This window comes from Lepidochelys kempii, chromosome 25 (assembly GCF_965140265.1).
Source record: "Lepidochelys kempii isolate rLepKem1 chromosome 25, rLepKem1.hap2, whole genome shotgun sequence".
Taxonomy (NCBI): domain Eukaryota; kingdom Metazoa; phylum Chordata; order Testudines; family Cheloniidae; genus Lepidochelys; species Lepidochelys kempii.
Window position 1 is genome coordinate 11,795,195 of NC_133280.1, and position 22,260 is coordinate 11,817,454.

Below are 22,260 nucleotides of genomic sequence, written 5' to 3' on the forward strand. Positions count from 1 at the left end.
ACTCATGTAGCTGGGTTACTTTGGTGACCACTGAGGGCAAACATTCCCTTCTTTCACTTCCTCTTCTGCTTCTCAAGTCTTAAAATGACAGGTTTCAGAGTAACAGCCGTGTTAGTCTGTATTTGCAAAAAGAAAAGGAGTACTTGTGGCACCTTAGAGACTAACCAATTTATTTGAGCATAAGCTTTCATGAGCTACATCCGATGAAGTGAGCTGTAGCTCACGAAAGCTTATGCTCAAATAAGTTAGTTAGTCTCTAAGATGCTGCAAGTCCTCCTTTTCTTTTTGCAAGTCTTAAAAGTGGTGCCACGGAGGCATTGTTTTATTAAAAGCTGCAGACACAAAAAGAGGAAGGGAAGCTGAGTTTTGCCTGAACTTCTGGGTGTTCTGCTGCAAAGAGTGAAACTGCTGTCTCCATTCTGCCAATGTTAAACTCAGCAGGGCTCGCCTCTCCTCTGAGCCAGGAATACGTGACCAGCAGGGGGTGTCGAGCCTTGTTTATATCTTGCGCCACCACCTACTGTTCTCCACGCAGCAGCTAGAAAAGCACTGTGTGAGTCCTGTTCTGCCATGTGTGCAGGACGCTCTGTGACACAGATCTTTTCTCCATCACATTCTTGAGCCATGTGATTGGGAGAGAGCACAGTCCAGTGGCTGGGGAACTAGCTGGGGAATCACAAGACTTGGGTTCTCGTTCTAGGTCTACTACTGACATGCTGTCACCTTGGGCAAGTCACTTCCCCTCTCTGTGCCTCAGTTTCCACATTCGTAAAATGGAGAGAATGACACTGACTGTGCTTTGAGATCTCTGAATGACAAAGCACCATATAAAAGCTAATTTACTGTAAACATTCCCAATTTCCTTTACAGTCCAATATTATAGCACTTGTTTCCTTTTTGGGTATGTGATTATACAGACCGGAAGTACTGACAATTACTCAGAACAGTGTATCACTACAAATCTCTAATCTTCTCTGTTTAGTAGGTGGGCAGCTAACAGGTGCAGCTTGTGGGATCACAGTGTATCCTGAGAGAGAAATGACTAGATCACAGCCTTCCAGTATGTGGATGACTGGCTCATTTGCAGATCAGAGGTGGAAATACTAGAAAGCGGCAACACAACAAAGGTTTTCTTTGGCACTATTAGTAGGACGGCCCACTATTCGTATTTAGGGAGTCAGTGCCCTAAAAATATTTTTTGAGACATTTGTAATTCAGCCACTTTAATTGGCAACTGGGTACAACTTGGCACGCAAGCAGTATTGCCTCTTGTCATTTAGATGAGAGCATTTCAGTGACTTGTGTTTTGTTTCTTTAAACACACGTGAACTAGAAGCAATTACACAGACTTTTTAAATGAAAATAAGGAAGGTAAATTTGATTCTGGGCCTCATAACCCCCTGTGAGTCCCTTTAAAAACCTGCATCCTCATTGTTCCCCTCAAAAAGATGAACTTTCATCCGCCAATGAAACAGGAAAAAAAATCCCCTGTAATAAATTAAATTTCCTCCTGGAATTCCTCTAGCAATCCTGTTAGTGGATCACAAGGATACCCAAATCACCTGTTATCCAAGTATTCTGATTCTTGCAATGAGGACAGCTCTTCCCACATATTGTGTATACCTCAGAGGCTACCTCCCCTGACTGCCTGGTGTCTGATATTTCCCCCCTTCCCTCAAAAGCTTTAGGAAACCAATATGGGGAAAACTGATGTTACTTTCCAATGCAGGTAAGCATTTGTAAACATTCTATCTTGTGTGCACAGAAATCCCCTTGATGTCAATGGACTAAGGGTAGAATATCATGCCCTAAAGAGTAGTGTGGTGGAAAGTCTGGAGGTAAGAGATGGTTTGAACAGCATAATGGTTTCTTAGGTATGAGATACAGTATCTGACTTGATTTACTCTGGATAGAGTAATTGAGAACATCTGTGCAACAATCTACAGGGGAATGATGTTATTTTGATCCCTCTGTGTATTCAGAATGGGATGTATTTACATAGACAAATGCATTCCTTTTGCTTAACTTCTTACTCCCTTTAGCCTGCAGAGCCAAAACAGCTAGAAGAGTGACTTGGAATTCATTATCAGAGGGGTAGCCGTGATAGTCTGTATCCACAAAAACAAAGAGGAGTCTGGTGGCACCTTAAAGACTAACAGATTTATTTGGGTATAAGCTTTTGTGGGTAAAAAACCCACTTCAGATGACTCCATGCATCTGAAGGAGTCGGTTTTTTACCCACGAAAGCTTATGCCCAAATAAATCTGTTAGTCTTTAAGGTGCCACCAGACTTCCTTGCTTACTCAGTACCAATCAGTAAATTCACTGACAGCACTGAGACTGCAGAGGTGCTAAGTGGCTTAACTGGATATGCTTATTTTCTCTTCTACAAGTAGCAATTAAACTCAGGCTATCTACTTCAGCAAATCCATACAGAATACTACTATGGCATGGGGAGAGGGATAGCTCAGTGGTTTGAGCATTGGCCTGCTAAACCCAGGGTTATGAGTTCAATCCTTGAGGGGGCCATTTAGGGATCTAGGGCAAAAATTGGGGATTGGCCCTGCTTCAAGCAGGGGGTTGGACTAGATGACCTCCTGAGGTCCATTCCAACCCTAACTTTCTATGTGAAGTGCACTCAACTAGATCTTTAGTTTAAGAGCATCATGAGGCAGGAATAGATGTGATCTGTGACAACCTATATACAACTGCTAGCATATGGAATTAGAAGAAATAAGGTTTGTTAAATGAACCAGTGCCTGTTTCACAACCCTAGCTCCTTTTTGCTACTTCTAGGGCTCTCTTTAGGCTGTTTCCTGCACAAATTTTCTTGCAGATAAAGTATACATTATGAAATTTCCATAGAGGTTCCTATACCGCCCCCATCACTGCTGTATCTGAGTGCCGTCCAGCCATGCATTAAGTGACATGATGGACATCTGCCATATATGGTTTGTTCTTTCTCTCATCCCGTCCCCAAGGGGAGGTTTGTGTGTGCAGTGTTTTGAGGTTTTGTATATGAACTTCCTGCTCTGTGTTTATACTGGAGAAGGAAAGGTCAAAGTGCATCTTGCTCTTGGAGCAGAAGTTTGTGATTGTCCTCCAAAAAAAATGAATGATCTTTACTTTCTAGAGCCTTACTCTAAGTTATCTGTACAGGCTGGCAGTGTTTTGACTTGTAACAGCCTACACTGTTAAGTATTGATTTGGCTGAGAAAGGGTTAAGTGGGTTCTCATGACTGATTGCCCCAACTAGATATAATGGAGGTAGGAGTGGCTCCACTCTCTAGGGCGTGGCTACGGAGCCTGGGGAAAAGTTTTGAGATGCTCTTTATCTTGTTGTTGGCTTTACTTTATTAATAAAGCCAAATTCCCCTGAAAAACGGGGGAGTTTGGCTTTCACACTGTGATTGCAGAGGAGTTTGGCAAAGGTCTCTGGTCATGCTGTCACTTCTACAGAATCTATATATAAACACTTATGTCAATGATACTAAAAATGCTCCACACTCTTTTTTTCAAAACTAAAGGGGTGGAGATTCTGCCATAATGACTCTCCCATCAATACTGCAGGCTAAGCTCTATAGCGTAGGAAAGTCAGGAAATATGGGATATACCCCCAAGCTCTGCCACTGGTTAGTTATGTACCTTTGGGCAAGTTAGTTTAGTCCTCTCTTTCAACCCCTGTAGAAAGGGAAGAAAAATTCTTACTCCGCTTTGTAAACTACTTTGAGATCTATGGATTAAAAACTGCTATGTACAGGACTGGGTCCTACAATGGGATTCACCCACACAGATCCTCATGCTTGTATGGAATCCCACTGCAGTCAGATGAACTTCATGTGGCTAGATACGTTAGCAGCATCAGCTCCAGAGTACAAATAATTGTTAGTCGCTTGAAGAAAAGTCAATATCTGATTATACTATTATATATTGATAATAGTATAATCATAGTATATCATAGCGATTTGAACAATAGAAATGAAATGATACCAGTTCTGGGTTACTGGTTTCACCTTGGAACAGACTGACAGTAATGAAGTAAAATTTTGTTTATTATGAAATGTCAACAATTACGACTGGACATTAAGAAAATACATCTGTTAAACAACTTTTGAACTGAATTACAGAATTTGACTACTGACTCTAATCCTCTAGAGACTATGGTTATCACACAGAGGAAAAGAGCTGCTATAAAACTTTTCAATGCTATTAACTGCATTTGGGGAGTTGGTAACTTACTAAAACACATTCAGAACGTCTCAAATGTAAGAATTTCTTCCTCATTTAGAAAAATAAGAATTGATCTAAACACTTATGTATAAAACATTCTGATTAGCTATGGATTAGTAGCTGGCAACTACGGGTGATCTTTCATCATTCTTCTTTATTCCCAAAGCCAGCTCCACCTGTTTCTCTCTTTACAATAAAAAGATACAGATAAATTACACATTAGACCACAAGCTTGGTTTACAACCAGATCAATTTCTCCCCTCCCCACCTCCACTGAACGTACCTGTAATTCTCAGCCAGGGTATTCAAACACAGGTCCTTTCAACATTAACATTACTGAGCTAATTCAATAGAACATCAACAATGTTTTAAATCCAGGATTTAGATTTAATTCAGTAAATAGAATGCAAGAATGAATTCTATCCGTGGTCTTTTTCTTGTCCTCCATGTTGAAAATGAAGGTGGTAGTCAATTTAACAACAAAACTTTGTAAGTACTTCGGGCAATCTGCTGAGAAGAGGGGTTCCCTCGCTACCTATTCTAACTGCTGTCATTTTAAACAACTCCAAAACTGATTTAAATCATACTTATACCAAAATAGGCACAGCAGAAATCAAACTGGTAACTCTTATTTCATGGACCTTTTTTCAGATCCTTTAACTTGCTGGACAATGACTTTCATCATTTTCTCCATTTTGGTTTTTGTCAGTGATTTTCTACAGTACCATATTTGGTCCCATATGCAGCACAAAGGTTTAGGAGATAAGTAAAATGGATCACGGTCATGATGCATATCCAATGGCCTTCTCTTAGCATACTCCTTATAGTCCCTGACTGGACAGTTGCCTGGATTATCAGGTTTGGCATAAATACATAGAACTGACTCTTCTGTGCTTGCCTGTGTGTTCAGATCATCTTTCCACTCCAAGTACTCTAATCCCTCCTCATTCTCTTTTAACACAATCTGCCCCCACCACAGATTTGTAGTCTGACTGTGTGTGTTTGTCCCAAAGCCTCGGATGATGTTTACAAGCATTAGGTGCAGAAATCCTTCGGGATGCATTCGACTCAGTATGCCCTTTTTACGAAGATCCTCTACATCTTTATCTGTCAGGTTTTCCAAAATATTCCAATCTCTCTCCCTCTCCTTCAGTGCTAGATGCTGGCATTTTACTTTTAAAGCTTCCTGAGATGCTGTGAACTCAGACCCTTTAATCACACTATACTCATACTTGTGTTCCTTGAGGTATCTGTCTATACTGCTCTGAAAGAAGAATAAAGAGTTGGCGGAAAACTCTGTGCCATTCTGCTTCCTCACTCTAGTATAGAAGGAGGCTAGGTAATTATCAAGGTCTGCAGGTGGCAGTGTGAAGATCTCACGCGTTTCAGAAGGATAATGTGAAGCCAACCAGTCTCTGAACATTTTTATATCACCAATATTACGAATTCTCTTACTCTCCGACTTCTTCAATGTCTCTAAAAGATAAGAGACAACTCTGTGGATAGAAAGAACTACAGAGGCTATCAAAGGCATGTAAGGTGATGCAGAACCATGTTCACCTTCCTTTTTAAAGCATTCAAACATTCTGGGACTACTATAATCCTGCTCCCTTTGTTTTTTGTTTTGCTTTTGTGATTGCATTCTCCCACCCATCCCACTGTTTTTCCACCTGTTGCATCCTGTCTGACGCCTCCGCTATAAGTTCTCTGGTGCAGGGAACTGTCATCTTTGTTATTTTTCTGTGCAGTGCCTAGCACAGTGGGGTCCTGATCTTAACTGGCATTCCTAGGTGATAACATATCAAATATTTAAAAGCTCATAATTCAAGGGGAGCAGGCTTAGGCGTTAATGAAATTTTATACCACTCACTGAAATTATGAAATTCATCCCTATACAGAGAGACATCTTAAGTTATATGCCACACTTAAGACCTCAAAATAGGGCTTAAGGTGGGACTTTAACTTGTGTGTTGGGAAGGGGGTGAATTTCACCCTGTATGATCTAAAAATTTAGATCTAAGGCCACAATCTGCAGCTCTTCCTTATGGAACTAGTCACGTCACTAAGGATTGCATGATTGGACCTGAAATGTGGACTCTGAAACTTGAGCAATCCAAAAAGGGATAGTGCATATAAAAATTCCTCAGATTGCAACTATGGTCATGCGTATATTTTATAGTTAAATAAGGCACAGTAGTGAGTCAAATTTTGTTCTGTTATGCTTAGGCAGTCCCCGGGAAATCAACAGGAGCTGGCCTGTGTGCAGATCTCAGGATGTGGCCCAGTATTAAGCTGCATTTATTTTACATGTTTGATGTGCTGCACAAGCCATTAAACAGATACTTCAAAGTGGTCTCCAGCACTGACGCTTCTTTATTAAAAAGGAGCATTCTAGTCATGGAACACAACTGTCAGCTGAAAGTTTGTTCTAGGGGCTGAGAATCAGGAAAAGCCCACTCTGTTTAAAATGGAACAAGTAAAAATATCTCTTAAAAAGGAGTGCCAGGATTCCAGCGGGCTTTATTTCTCAGATTGTTATAGAGTTGTCACATCTATATAGTTCCATGTAGCCTAGGAAGAGAATCACTTATGGTGAAATTCACCCCTATGCAGAGGGCCATCCCAAGGTCTATACATTGCCTAACCAAGGGGTTCTCGAACAGGGGGTTGTGAGGTTATTACAAGGGGGGGTTACAAGCTGTCACCCTCAACCCCAAACCCTGACTTTGCCTCCAGCATTTATAATGGTGTTATAAATTAATAACACTTTTTTATATATTTAAGGGGGGGTCACACTCAGTCTTGCTATGTGAAAGGGGTCACCAGTACAAAAGTTTGAGAACCACTGGCCTAACCCCTCAAGGTGGGATGTAAATGGCTTGAAGAGTAGGGAGAGAGAATGCCTGCCATCAGTTACACAGGCATACATCCTAGGGGCTTATTGGAATTCCGCTGCTACTGGATCCTTAGGTAGCACTTGGCAAGGAGGTCTTTTCTTTAGGTGTGGACCTCATCACAGTCATCCTCACCTTTGCTACCTTCAAGCTGGATTACTGTAATGTGCTCTGAGGATGACCCCTTGTTTAAGACCATTTGGGAACAGCAGCTAGTGCAGAATGTAGCTGCCCACCTACTGAGTGGGATTTCTCATAAGTAGCACACTACACCTCAGCCCCATTGAGTACACTGGCCACAGTGGTTTCCAGGTGAAGCTTAAGGTGGGTTTTCAAACCTGGGCAGCCCTTAAATGATTTGTGCTCCCACCCACCTTTCTCTCTCCTCCTATGACTTCACTTCCCACAGGCCATGTTTGATTGCCTTCAGGGTATGCTGCAAAGGTCCATGTGCTCTCCTGTGGGTTTTTTCCAGGTGTGAAGATGTGGGTGGTGAGTGGGGTTCTGGAGCTGATGGCTGTGAATGTCTCTTGTTGGCACCGAGTCATTTGGTACATGATTTTTGGTTTAATTACTATTGTTTCTGCACAGAGAGTATGGATCTACAAACCTAAATGTGGCTGCTCCTTTTTTATGAAAACGATTGTGTGGTCTACTTGAAAAAAGAAATGGTTTGTAAATCAAAAAAACACTGAGACTGCAAGCGAAGGCTGAGATTAAGATAAAATGGCTTATGACTCATTGTTCAGCAAAAACAATTCTTGCATAAATGTCCCCAGGTGAATTCACAGTGGCTCTTGATGAGATACACTATCAAGTCAATTTCAAAAGTACTCTAACAATGTATTCACCAAGTGTAGTCATGCTGCAGATTTTTAGTTGTGTAAAGGCTTGTCTGAACAAACACCCAACCTTAATCCAAATTCACGCTCAGGAGTAGACAAGCCTTAAAACACTATTCCAGTACTCTGTTCAGTCAAGGAAGAATTGTATCCAATCTTCTGCATCACAGAATCTAACAGCAGGTTTTTTCTGTCTTTGATGTACTAGCTAATTTAGCAGTATGGACATCTACCCTCTACTGGATGAACTGAGAATCATTCAGTCATGTCATAAGCCCTAACAATGGCAGAGATAAAGACTATATTTCTTTTAGCTCAGGTGGCTGGGGATCTGTAACTCAAGAACTATCCATGTTCTATCGTGGCTTGCTGTCACTGTGATATCTCAACAGTCACAATGTGTAGTTTACTGCCAACCATGAAATCCTAAGGGGCTCTGGATCTGCCACAAAATCTAGATATACATTTAGTAAGCATCACCCTGAATTTTCACATGTCTCTGGAGAGCCATCAGTCAGATAGAAGGAGTCATTGCACCAAATAATTGTGGAAAATTAATTAAACCTACAATCCCAAATTTTGGGACTGTTTGCCTGAACTTTCAAAAGATGGCTCTATATTTGCACCTGCATTTTTGCATGCATAAAAATCTTTTGCATACAGATCAGGTAGACATCCAGCTGCCTGATATTTATATGAAGCACCGTTGCAAGCAAAGGAAAATCAGATGCAAATGTATTTGCTCTACTGAATCCTCTTTAAAAACTTGGCCCTTTGCTGCTTACTTGATGGTTTTAATCACTAAATTAAATCAGTATGTAGATAACTGGCACTAAAAATTCATTAGCCACACCTATGCTAAAATCATAATTGTGCTCCAGATCACTTCTAAAATGAAGCAGATCCAGTCACTAATGGTTCCCAATATTTGGCAAGAAGGATAGTTTAACAGTTAGTACATACAAGAAGAAAATGGATGATGTACAGTGCACAAGGCAGGAACTGTTTTAAAAGCTACTATAATCACATGCCACATTTTAGTTATTCATCAAAGAGCATATTCTAATGAGGAATCTTATGACATTCTCATGTAAAAATGTGCTCTATGCTGACACATGGCATGAATGGCAAGAAGTGAATTTATTTTACAAATAAAAAAGTCTGTCTATTTTTAGTTACCAAAAAATTTTAAGATCCCAAATCATAACAGGATACACAAGACATAAACTTTTTTAACAAATTGCTTTAATATCTTTAGTGCTTTTAAGAAAAGGGGTGAAATTCTGGGATCATTGAAGTCAATGGGAATTTTGCTACTTACTTCAATGGAACCAGAATTTCCCTGCAGTTACTGCACTAAATTGTTTTAAAGATCAGTTCCTCTTTCTCTTTCCTGGGGAGACCTGAGTTCATAATCCTGGTTACAGTTTATTGCAGGGACCACATATTAAGAGGTACAGTGTGTGGTGCTATTGTGGTAAAATCAGTCTAAAATGTTCCAATTTAGGTAGTTGGCTTTAGCCACCCAAATGTATATTATAGGGCACCTAAATAAGTGGCTTGATCTTCGGAAGCGCTGATTGCTTAAGGCTCCTATTATGTCAGTGGGAGATTAGGGTGTTCAGGATCTCTGGCAATCTGGTGCTTTTATTTAGGTGCTCAGATATGGATTTAGGTGGCTAAATGGAGCCACACAAATTGTAATATTCTGGCTAAAAGAGACACATACTAAAAAAAAAACCACCCAGGAATAAAACTCCAGAAATCCTTACTTTTGTTTGAAGACACAGGCAGATTGTCCTCAGAGTTTTCATTCTCCAGAGTAGGCAGAGCTAAAGAAATTGCAGCATTCGGTGGTCCTGGCTGTTTGCTCTCCTCAGTAGGTACTTCAGCATGGTTCCCAGCTAGTCCCATTTCTGATGTGGCACACACAGATGGGCACAGCTGGAGCTGCTGATGGACAGCTCCAGGGAATGCAGTGTCATAGAAAGCCAGGAATGAGGGTGGCTCCAACTGGGCCTTTGTTTCCCTGTTGGAAGCAGGAAAGGGCTTTAACTGTTCTTTGGATGCTGTTGATTCACAGGAATTCCCTGCTTTAGAGGTTTTGCTTTTGGACTTTGTAGGATGAAGAGCTGCTAACTTCAAGCAGTTGCTTTCCAGGCTCCTATGATGGCTGTCTTCTAAAGTCTCCTGTAAACAGGGAATTACTGCAGCCTTTTCTTTAAAGACAGAAACTGATGTCTGGTTGGCTGCTCGTTTACTAATGACCTTACTATCTCTGTGCATTTGCAGTTCTTCCTCAGCAGATCCTTCTTTATTCTGGAATACTCTTTCAGAATCACAATTACTTCTGCATATTTGGTCTCCTGTATCTGTTTCAAATTCTTCTTCATCAGAGATGTCTTGCAGGTCCTCCCTGCTTTCTGGCTCTTCATTACCATGGTCAGTTTTGGCATGATAGTCAGTTGATGGAAGACTCAGCTCTGCAGCAAAGCATGACCTCATGGAGTAGCTGTCTTTCTGAGGAACTACTCCACTCTGCTTTTCTTTTGTCATTGTTATATCAGACATTACACAAAATGTGTCCTCTTTCTTTTGCATTATTTCAGGGGATCTGCTACATGATCCCATGTTAACTGAGTCAGCTTTCTTTTTTTCAAAAGGTGAGGCTACCCTGTATCTCTTTTCACTTAAATTATGTTCCACTGACCAGGAGTCATAGCTTCTGGACCTCTTTTTCTGTTCTGCAGCTTCCTCCCTTTCCTCCTGGCTTCTGAAGTATAATGCCCCACAGGGCCAGTGATATGCATGTCCAGATTCACATATCCATAAAACAGAATTGTCCCTGGTGGGATGTCCCATATTCTGTATAATTTCCAAGCTTGGGATTTGACTGCATATAGTTCCATGAGTATGTGCCCAAGTCACTAAATTAGATAGATCCATGGCAACTGAGCTGACATTGTTGTACATGTCATCACAAATGTTCTCGTTCTGCAAAAGGGTTAGAATTATCTTAAGACACGTAAGAAAAACAGGATGATTTTAGCAACAGTTAGCGGGAGCTGTTCTCAATCCCATCTATTTAAATTTTTAAATATTAGAATAATTAGCTTGATAAAACTTGTGAAACTTTTCAAATGATTTGTTTGAACAGTTTCTTTGCTCAGCTATAAGAGATGGGAGGGAATTTGTGGATGTATTTATTAACCTATTTGATGAATTTCACAATAGACACAACATACAGCTTGCACGTGTATCCTATGATCTGACCCTCAGCTGTAAGCTTGCTATCTTATGAATGGAAGACTCTGTTTCTGAACATGCATGTATTGGGTGAAACCATTCAGGATAGCATTCAGCCAATTTGCCATTCTGAAAATAATTATACCCATTCAAAACTAAAAAATAACTTAATTTATAAATCATCCCCCATGCACCAAGGTGTTCAGTGGCCCTGTACCATAACTTCATAATTGTTTTATATAATATGTATCTAATAAACAAAAATCCTTTGCCCGTTTTCTTACATAAAAATTCCCTGCTGTTTATCCTTGTGAGTGGTTTTGAGTTCATTTTGCATTCACATAAATATATATTTAAGCAAACACAGTTGAATGCCCAGTTATCTATGATGTAATTTAAAGTGTACTCACCATGCTGCTGTTTTTATTTGGAATATGCTTTCAATGGGGGTTCAAGGGATATTGACCATTCAAGGTAAAATGTCTCCTTTTATTTAAGTAGTCCTTTCTTTCACAGAACCTAAAATAAGTATCATATAGATTTTTACTTTTTTATTTTTGGAGGCAAGTTCCATTCCACTAAACTTTTCAATATTCACTGAGCACAAACTAAATGGTCCCAGGCTGCAAATACTTCACTTATGTGAGCAGTACCATTGAGCTTAATGGGACTACACACAGGAGGAGTTTTTCATGCCAGTTTAAAGGGAAACAAAATATTAATTATGAAAACAGAATTTTTAAAATGTAAATGTTCCTCTGTACTACTGGAAACCTGAACATAATAGCACTGTGATGGGTCTTGTTTAATTCTTCAAGCTGAGGAAAAAGCAGAAAAAGAAATATAAACAGTGAAAAGCAAATTATTAAAAGTTAAATAATTAACATTTAAAGTTGCTAGCTACACAAGTGAGCAATTTTCTGTGTAATTCCTATTTATCTCAATAGACTTAGGTGCAAATTTTAAAAGATTCTTCTGTCTATACATAGGCTCTTTTGAAAATCCTAGCCTTAATTAATTAACACCTGTGTGGGGGGATGGAGAAGAGAATCAGTCAAAGTTACTGTTAGTATGTATGTGGTTGTAGAGTCAAGAGCAGTGGTTCTCAAACTCTGGGTCAGGACCCCAAAGTAGGTCGCGACCCTGTTATAAAGGGGTCGCCGGGGCAGGTGTTAGACTTGCCTGGGCCTGGGGCTAAAGCCAAAGTCCTGGCCTCACTGCTCGGAGCCAAAGCTGAAACCCGAGCCCTACCACTGAGGGCGGAAGCCCAAGGGTTTCAGCCCTGGGCAGCGGGGCTCAGGCTATAGGCCCCCCACTTGGGGCTGAAGTCGTTGGGCTTCGGCCCCTCCCTCCCGCCCATGGTTGTAAAGCTCGGGCGGGCTCCTGGAGTCATGTAGTAATTTTTGTTGTCAGAAGGGGGTTGCGGTGCAATGAAGTTTGAGAACCCCTGGTCAAGAGGGTTTATTCAGGAAGAGCCTGTCTTCATGTACTCTGTCTTGCCTACAATGGCTCTCCCAGACCTGACGAAGAGCTCTATGTAAACTTGTCTCTCTCACCAACAGAAGTTGGTTCAATAAACAGTATTACCTTACCCACCTTGTCTCTACAATGGCTTCAGACAGCCACCCATCTACCAACGCTTGCGGGGGAAACGAGCCATTTGCTTTGATGTTCTACCTCTGGCCCCTTGCTGAACTCACTGGCCTGATTTTGGGCAGCAGGGCAAACAGAGCTGGAAAACCGACACCAAGGAGTGTTGGCTGGATAAAGGTTTTGGGGGCTGTTCAGGGGAACACACCGGCACAGACACACACCCGCTGGGGGGCTGAAGAGGGTAAGCTGTCCTACGTTCACCTTGGAGGATGGAGATGGTAAGTCAGGTGTGTGTATAGACTATTTTACAAAGCCTCTTTCTCTGATGCTTGGTTCCTCCTGTGAAGATTAAACAATACACTTTGGGGTAAGAATGCGGCGGGGTCACTATATTCCCCAGTGCTCACAGACTCCTGAAGGGGTACCGAACCCAGTCGGACTTGCTGGGTAAGCATGGTTGAGGTGCAGAGTACAGTAGCCCAGGGCCTGCTCTGAGAGTGGCAGAATTGCATGATTCCACCGCGCGCAAGCGAAAGGCGTGAGGCCTGACAGCTGTGGGTGTGCCCTCAGAGAGGGTTCAGAGGTGCAGCTAGCCCTGTAGTTGTGACATCCTGTACCCACAAAAAGCAGGTAGTGGGAGGGGGCTGGGAGAGCCTGGGGAGGGGTTGGCAGAGACAGACAGAGGAGCTGGGGACAGAGGGACAACTGGAGGGAGTCTGGGGCATCTGGGGGAGGCGAGAGGGTTACTGGGAGAGTGACCCTGGATGCGGGGGCAGATCCTGCTCCCCCTTGTCACCCTGTTCCCTCCCCGCTGCCTGGCCCCGGCCTCCTCCCCTCTGCCCCTCACCTCCCTCACAGGGGCACACGCTGCCCTGCCAGCCTCCTGCACCTCCACGTTGGCTTGGCTGGCCCCAGCCCGGGGAAGCGGGGGCGAGCAGGCCAGCTCAGGTGCTTGCGATTCCTCTGTCACAGCAGCCCCTGGCAGGCGGGAGGAGGAACTGCGGGGGAGCGCGCCGAGCCTGAAACCAAGCTCTGGGGAGGAGCCATTGGAGCCGCCACATGGGATGGATGCCATGCTGTCGGCCTGAGATTTGGCGCAGCGTGGGAACCGGTCCAGCACGAGGGACAGCAGTGCAGGCTTCCCCACAATACCCTGCAAATGTGCCTCAAGCATGACCTGAAGGGAGCCCATGGAAGATGAGGGGGTAGCTCCATCTTATTCAGTCGTTGGCCTGTCCCTTGGGACTGCCCAGCGAGGGGCTTTAGTGCTGGCGAGGATGAGCGTTCTGTGATATATGGGCACCTGCCCGCAGGGAACTGGACTGAGATCTACCAAACTTCTAACCAATTTTTTTTTTTTAAATTGCTGCCCAAATCCTATGGGGCCAAGCACCTCAAAAAGTGAGTAATAGAGACACACTTTACCAATGTACAACTTCCAAATAACTCAGTTTTGATGCTCTCGCAGTCTAAGGCTCTGAACTAGCAAGGCACTGAAGTGCACATTAAAGTTAAGCATGTGCTTAAGTCCCAGTGACTCAAAAATTAAGCATGTGCTTTGCTGAATTCAGGGCCTAAATGAGGGACAGATCAAAAACAGTGAGAGAAATTTTAAATATACTGTGCCGAAAGCCCATCGTCATAAGGGGGAAGGCGGCTTTAAAAATGGCCTAAAACAATTAATCAAAAATAATGAGGGAGATCTTGTTCCAGATGATGGGGACTAGGGTTAATAACCAAATGACAAATACCTGAGAGGAACATTGAATGAATCTGCAGCAGCTCAGCAAGTTAAGGACAGCTCTCACAGGAAGGGAAACAAAAGTGCCACGGGTGCCTGTCTGCAGCTCCCCAGCACTCGGTCACATAAAAGGGTGTCCCATTTAAAGAGACAGTGCCAGATCAAATTCTCTCTTGCCAAATTTATTTTACCGCCTAACAGGGAATAGGTAATAATCAGGAGAACTTTTCCTGCTTAGGCGGGAAAAGTCCATTATGTTAGCAATGCTATATCATTGCCCCACTGGGTCCCCTTGTAAAGCTCTTTTGCACAAATGTATCTCACTAGTGTGTCTCTCCAGCTTTTCCTGTTTATGGCTTTCCAATGATGACCGGGATAGCTTTAGCCTGGAATAATGTTTCTAACTATGCTGGGCATTTGAACCACATGTAAGGCTAAGATTTTCAAAGGTGCTTGAGGGAGTTTAGGTGCCCATTCCCACGAAAATTCATTGGCTCCTTTGAAAAGTACTGCCTAAAACATTTTAGCTGAAACCATGTTTCAACTGAGTCTTATACCACTTCAGCCAATGTACTTTGAACCCAGGGCTTGTCTTAATTTATGGCAGGCATTACACTGAGCCAACCATGATTCTTGTCCCATTCTTGCCTATGGGTCTGTTCCTGTTCCCATGGATGTCAGTGGGAGTTATGACACTGACTTTAGTGAGTAGTTTCCCCCCTAAAGGGCTGCACTATCTGGACAGAGCAAAAAGAACTTCCACGTCAATACTTTGGCATTTACAATTGCTGTGGAGCAAGGGTAATAGAAACAGAAGCTTTGCCTAGTCATAAAGCATGGAATTATAACTTGGCAGCTGAACTTCTTGATTGCTATCATGTCCTTCTCGAAATTGGCCCTTTTGATCTCCCTCTGTCTGTAAGCATGTCTTCCCTTTCCTGATCTCTCCTAAAAAGTCCTTTTATTTTGATACTTCGCTCCTAATGAAACTCCAGTGACCAGCTATAGTATCTTCAGAGTCCAGTTCTGCTCTGATGTTGGTGTCAATCTGGAGTAACTCCATAGAAATCAATGGGGTTACTCTGGATTTACACCAGTGTAACTGAGAAGAGAGCTCTGCCTTTACAGTGAAATATTTACTAAATGAGTCAGATCCTCACCTGTTATTAATCAGCATAGCTTCATCAAAGCCAATAGAGTCACCCCAATGCACCTCAGATCTGGCCCAATGCCTTTTTTTTTTTTTTAAATCTTTATAAATAGCAGTTGCTGCTTCAGTATCTCTGTCAGTGTGAATACTGGGGCACTTTAATGATATTCCAGCAAGCACTTCCATCTGATGATGGACTTGAGTCTGAACAGGATATTCCAAAGTTTTAAGGTAAATGCTCTCTTCAGATGAAATGAGCAAGGGTTAAAACTACAATTAAATAAACCCCACCCTCACCAAGAAATGAATTTACATAAAGAAAAAGAATGAACCTTCTTACGGCTATAAGAGTCTGCTTTCTTACAGTCCTGCTCTGAATAATTGAACAGTCAAGATGTCAGTTTCTTATCTGATAACTTTTTCCACTCGGTATTAAATATGGCTGACAGGTTTCAGAGTAACAGCTGTGTTAGTCTGTATTCGCAAAAAGAAAAGGAGTACTTGTGGCACCTTAGAGACTAACCAATTTATTTGAGCACAAGCTTTCATGAGCTACAGCTCACTTCAGCTTATGCTCAAATAAATTGGTTAGTCTCTAAGGTGCCACAAGTACTCCTTTTCTTTTTGCAATTATGGCTGAGTGTCCCTAGCCTCTGTTTACCAGCAGCTGGGAGTGGATGACATGGGATGGATCACTTGATGATTCCATCTGAAGCACCTGGCATTGGTCTGACCCAGTATGACTGTTCTTATGTAAGATAATTTAGGCTTGGCATTTTCAAAGGGCCTAAAAGCAGTTCTGCAGAAAAAGACCGGGGGATTACAGTGGATGAGAAGCTGGATATGAGTCAGCAGTGTGTCCTTGTTGCCAAGAAGGCCAACAGCATATTGGGCTGTATTAGGAGCATTGCCAGCTGATCGAGGGAAGTGAATATTCCCCTCTGTTCGGCACTGGTGAGGCCACACCTGGAGTATTGCATCCAGTTTTGGTTCTGCCACGACAGAAGGGATGTGCTGGCCGCCCTTCCCGCAGCCCCCATTGGCCTGGAGCGGCGAACCGCAGCCAGTGGGAGCCAAGATTGGCCGAACCTGCGGATGCGGCAGGTAAACAACCGGTCCGGCCCACCAGGGGCTTTCCCTGAACAAGCTGCGGACCGCCTTTGAGAACCACTGGTCTAGACCATCCCTGACAGGTGTTTGTCCAACCTGTTCTTAAAAATTCCAAATGGTGAAGATTCCACAACCGCCCTAGGCAATTTATTCCAGTGCTTAACCACTCTGACAGTTAGGAAGCTTTTCCTAATGTCCAACCTAAACCACCCTGGCTGCAATATAAGCCCACTGCTTCTTGTCCTATCCTCAGAGGTTAAGAAGAACAGTTTTTCTCCCTCCTACTTGTAACAGCCTTTTAACAACCTTTTATGTACTTGCAATAATCCATCTTCCATTACTGAAGAACTGGAAGAGGGATGCAGGATGTCAAAGTGCATTTCTCAAAGATATTAAAGCAGTATTGTCAACAAAAATGATTAGGGAACTGGAACACATGAGTTATGAGGAGAGGCTGAGGGAGCTGGGATTGTTTAGCCTGCAGAAGAGAAGAATGAGGGGGGATTTGATAGCTGCTTTCAACTACCTGAAAGGGGGTTCCAAAGAGGATGGCTCTAGACTGTTCTCAATGGTAGCAGATGACAGAACGAGGAGTAATGGTCTCAAGTTGCAGTGGGGGAGGTTTAGATTGGATATTAGGAAAAACTTTTTCACTAAGAGGGTGGTGAAACACTGGAATGCGTTACCTAGGGAGGTGGTAGAATCTCCTTCCTTAGAGGTTTTTAAGGTCAGGCTTGACAAAGCCCTGGCTGGGATGATTTAACTGGGAATTGGTCCTGCTTTGAGCAGGGGGTTGGACTAGATGACCTTCTGGGGTCCCTTCCAACCCTGATATTCTATGATTCTATGATTCTATGATTCTAACTCTCAAAATTTTCAAAAATCTCATGATATTTTTGATCTTCCTTAAAGCACCAGCTTCTGGAGTCGTGTCCTCAGCTTTAATTTATTTAAATAAATTTCAGTCCTTATGGTTGCAGAAAAACGCTTGAGCTCAAAAGGCAAAAAACAAACAAACCCCAAAATCACGATTTAAAAAAAATGATGCATTTTGGGGGCTTGACTCATTATTCTTAAATGCTGGGGTTGGCACTCCTGCAGTAGTAATTGTTTTCTGACTTAAATTTAACTTAAAGGTGTGTTTTGTATTTAACAATTTAGGTGGCAAAGTCTTGCTGAAATTTACAGCTGAAGAAACCTGTAAATTAACAGATCTCCACCAGAGGCTGCTACATTGTTAATAATAATAGTGAAACCTGGCTAGGAAGAGCCAATTGATTTCAGTCCTATTTTAGTCTCTCACTCAATCCAGACAGAAAGCATTCCCTTTGTGCAGGGTAGGCTGACTTAGAATCATAGAATCATAGAATATCAGGGTTGGAAGGGACCCCAGAAGGTCATCTAGTCCAACTCCCTGCTCAAAGCAGGACCAATTCCCAGTTAAATCATCCCAGCCAGGGCTTTGTCAAGCCTGACCTTAAAAACCTCTAAGGAAGGAGATTCTACCACCTCCCTAGGTAACGCATTCCAGTGTTTCACCACCCTCTTAGTGAAAAAGTTTTTCCTAATATCCAATCTAAACCTCCCCCACTGCAACTTGAGACCATTACTCCTCGTTCTGTCATCTGCTACCATTGAGAACAGTCTAGAGCCATCCTCTTTGGAACCCCCTTTCAGGTAGTTGAAAGCAGCTATCAAATCCCCCCTCATTCTTCTCTTCTGCAGGCTAAACAATCCCAGCTCCCTCAGCCTCTCCTCATAACTCATGTGTTCCAGTCCCCTAATCATTTTTGTTGCCCTTCGCTGGACTCTCTCCAATTTATCCACATCCTTCTTGAAGTGTGGGGCCCAAAACTGGACACAGTACTCCAGATGAGGCCTCACCAATGTCGAATAGAGGGGAACGATCACGTCCCTCGATCTGCTCGCTATGCCCCTACTTATACATCCCAAAATGCCATTGGCCTTCTTGGCAACAAGGGCACACTGCTGACTCATATCCAGCTTCTCGTCCACTGTCACCCCTAGGTCCTTTTCCGCAGAACTGCTGCCTAGCCATTCGGTCCCTAGTCTGTAGCTGTGCATTGGGTTCTTCCGTCCTAAGTGCAGGACCCTGCACTTATCCTTATTGAACCTCATCAGATTCCTTTTGGCCCAATCTTCCAATTGGTCTAGGTCCTTCTGTATCCTATCCCTCCCCTCCAGCGTATCTACCACTCCTCCCAGTTTAGTATCATCCGCAAAGACTTAAAAGAGTGTTTACACATCTCCCTTTGGCGTAGGCCTAACAAGGAAAGCAATGTCCTGATTCTGATTCAGAGAAAATCTTACTACTAATCTGTGGTCCACTCTTCCGCTAAACGTAAACTTTGCAAGGGTGAAAATACCCTCCTAAAATACTGTTCTCCATAGCTGCAAAAAACCACCCAACTACACACATGAAGTACCAAACACACCAAAAATAGCATTAGATTAATATAAAGTCCTAGACTTAGCTTTCCTGGCTGCTCAGCAATGCTGACTTTTAGCATTAAGATTGCAAGCTTCTTGCAATCTTAATGCTAAAACTACAGTGCAATTCTAGGTTGACTAATAGTGTTATTTTAGATGAATACAGAAACATCTCCATTTATAATCCTTGTATGTGATGGGTTTGTATCTTAGTTCTTTTGAATCTGGCTGAAACTTGGCATAAAACTTCCTCAGTCTAAGGCTGCAGATTTTGTCCCTTAAAAAAATCCCTTCTGAATTGGGATAGTATGTGTGTGTATATATAATTCTGTCTTTCTCTCTCTATTCTATATAGAATTCCAGGTATTGCTAAGCAAATTTTTTTTTTCAAAAATTCATCTAAAAATAGTGAAGTAACACAGGCCACTTCCCTAGTAATCTATTAAAAAAATTAAACAGTGCTTTATATTGGAGAGAACACATTCCAGTGGTTAGGGGATTAGAGTGGGAGCAATTGGGCAAATTTACTTTTCTCCACCCCACTCTGTGCTTCACTTTCCCTATATGTAATTTGTGGGTGATACCCTACCATTTTAAGATGCTTTGAATAAAGAGTGTTCTGTTAGTTATTTAGTGGGGAAGATGTGCCTTGTAACAAACCTCTGTTTTTTCAGTGAGACTTTGCCACCTAAATTGTAAAATACAAAACACATCTTTCAGAGTAGCAGCCGTGTTAGTCTGTATCCGCAAAAAGAACAGGAGTACTTGTGGAACCTTAGATTATCAAATGTATTTGATTGTAAGCTTTCATGGGCTACAGCCCACTTCATCAGATGCACAGAATGGAACAGATAGTAAGAAGATATATACACATACAGAGAACATGAAAAGGTGGAAGTTGCTATACCAACTCTAAGAGGCTAATTAATTAAGATGAGCTATTATCAGCAGGAGGGGGGGAAAACAACACTTTTGTAGTGATAATCAAGATGGCCCATTTCAGACAGTTGACAAGAAGGTGTGAGGATACTTAACATGGGGAAATAGATTCAATTTGTGTAATGACCCAGCCACTCCCAGTCTCTATTCAAGCCCAAGTTAATGGTATCTAGTTTGAAAATTAATTCCAGTTCAGCAGTTTCTGGTTGGAGTCTGTTTTTGAAGCTTTTCTGTTGCAAAATTGCCACCTTTAAATTGGTTCTGAGTGACTAGAGAGGTTGAAGTGTTCTACTGAATGCATCTGATGAAGTGAGCTGTAGCTCACGAAAGCTTATGCTCAGATATATTTGTTAGTCTCTAAGGTGCCACAAGTACTCCTTTTCTTTTTGTTCTCCTACTGGTTTTTGACTGTTATGATTCCTGATGTCAGATTTGTGTCCATTTATTCTTTTGCATAGAGACTGTCCAGTTTGGCCAATGTACATGGCCGAGGGGCATTGCTCCAAGATTCATAGATTCATAGATATTTAGGTCAGAAGGGACCATTATGATCATCTAGTCTGACCTCCTGCACAATGCAGGCCACAGAATTTCACCCACCACTCCTAAAAAAGACCTCACACCTATATCTGTGCTATTGAAGTCCTCAAATTGTAGTTTGAAGACCTCAAGGAGCAGAGAATCCTCCAGCAAGTGACCCGTGCCCCATGCTACAGAGGAAGGCGAAAAACCTCCAGGGCCTTCCAATCTGCCCTGGAGGAAAATTCCTTTCCGACCCCAAATATGGCGATCAGCTAAACCCTGAGCATATGGGCAAGATTCATCAGCCAGATACTACAGAAAATTCTTTCCCGGGTAACTTGGATCTTACCCCATCTAAAAACCCATCACAGTCCATTGGGCCTATTTACCATGAATATTTAATTACCAAAACCATGTTATCCCATCATACCATCTCCTCCATAAGCTTATCGAGTTTAATCTTAAAGCAAGATAGATCTTTTGCCCCCACTACTTCCCTCGGAAGGCTATTCCAAAACTTCACTCCTCTGATGGTTAGAAACCTTCGTCTAATTTCTAATCTAAATTTCCTAGTGGCCAGTTTATATCCATTTGTTCTTGTGTCCACATTGGTACTGAGTTTAAATAATTCCTCTCCCTCTCTGGTATTTATCCCTCTGATATATTTATAGAGAGCAATCATATCTCCCCTCAACCTTCTTTTAGTTAGGCTAAACAAGCCAAGCTCCCTGAGTCTCCTTTCATAAGACAAGTTTTCCATTCCTCGGATCATCCTAGTAGCCCTTCTCTGTACCTGTTCCAGTTTGAATTCATCCTTCTTAAACATGGGAGACCAGAACTGCACACAGTATTCCAGGTGAGGTCTCACCAGTGCCTTATATAACGGTACTAAAACCTCCTTATCCCTACTGGAAATACCTCTCCTGATGCATCCCAAGACGACATTAGCTTTTTTCACAGCCATATCACATTGGCAGCTCATAGTCATCCTATGATCAACCAATACTCCAAGGTCCTTTTCCTCCTCCATTACTTCTAGTTGATGCGTCCCTAGCTTATAACTAAAATTCTTGTTATTAATCCCTAAATGCATGACCTTACACTTCTCACTATTAAATTTCATCCTATTCCTATTACTCCAGTTTACAAGGTCATCCAGATCCTCCTGTAGGGTATCCCTGTCCTTCTCTAAATTAGCAATACCTCCCAGCTTTGTATCATCTGCAAACTTTATTAGCACACTCCCACTTTTTGTGCCCAGGTCAGTAATAAAAAGATTAAATAAGATTGGTCCCAAAACTGATCCTTGAGGAACTCCACTGGTAACCTCCCTCCAACTTGACAGTTCACCTTTCAGTAGGACCCGTTGTAGTCTCCCCTTTAACCAATTCCCTATCCACCTTTCAATTTTCCTATTGATGCCCATCTTATCCAATTTAACTAATAATTCCCCATGTGGCACAGTATCAAACGCCTTACTAAAATCTAAGTAAATTAGATCCACTGCGTTTCCTTTATCTAAAAAATCTGTTACTCTCTCAA

The 22,260-nt window shown here is 42.2% G+C and overlaps 2 protein-coding genes across 4 annotated transcripts in view; both read right to left on the bottom strand.

Annotated features, from left to right (window-relative positions):
- Positions 1-4,060: 4,060 nt before the first annotated feature.
- The window catches only part of LOC140903126 (uncharacterized), a 32,377-nt gene continuing 14,177 nt past the window's right edge, over positions 4,061-22,260 (bottom strand). The window contains exons 2-4 of one of the 3 annotated variants that reach the window (XM_073323932.1): positions 11,623-11,731; positions 9,739-10,960; positions 4,061-4,416 (exon numbers count right to left, since the gene is read on the bottom strand). In XM_073323932.1, coding sequence (XP_073180033.1) covers positions 4,385-4,416; positions 9,739-10,960; positions 11,623-11,625 — 1,257 coding nt within the window. In that variant the 5' untranslated portion in view covers positions 11,626-11,731 and the 3' untranslated portion in view covers positions 4,061-4,384. Of the gene's footprint in view, positions 4,417-9,195; positions 10,961-11,622; positions 12,031-22,260 lie in introns of those variants that run through there. The other 2 variants (XM_073323930.1, XM_073323931.1) reach the window with 2 other exon arrangements.
- On the bottom strand, positions 4,784-9,029 carry LOC140903127 (uncharacterized protein KIAA1958-like). Its single transcript, XM_073323934.1, has one exon. It carries the CDS (start codon positions 5,882-5,884, stop codon positions 4,859-4,861), a length of 1,026 nt encoding a protein of 341 aa, XP_073180035.1. The 5' UTR covers positions 5,885-9,029; the 3' UTR covers positions 4,784-4,858.

Coding starts and splice junctions, on each gene's coding strand:
- LOC140903127 (XM_073323934.1), bottom strand. CDS start 5,884: ATGGGTGGGAGAATGCAATCACAAAAGCAAAACAAAAAACAAAGGGAG.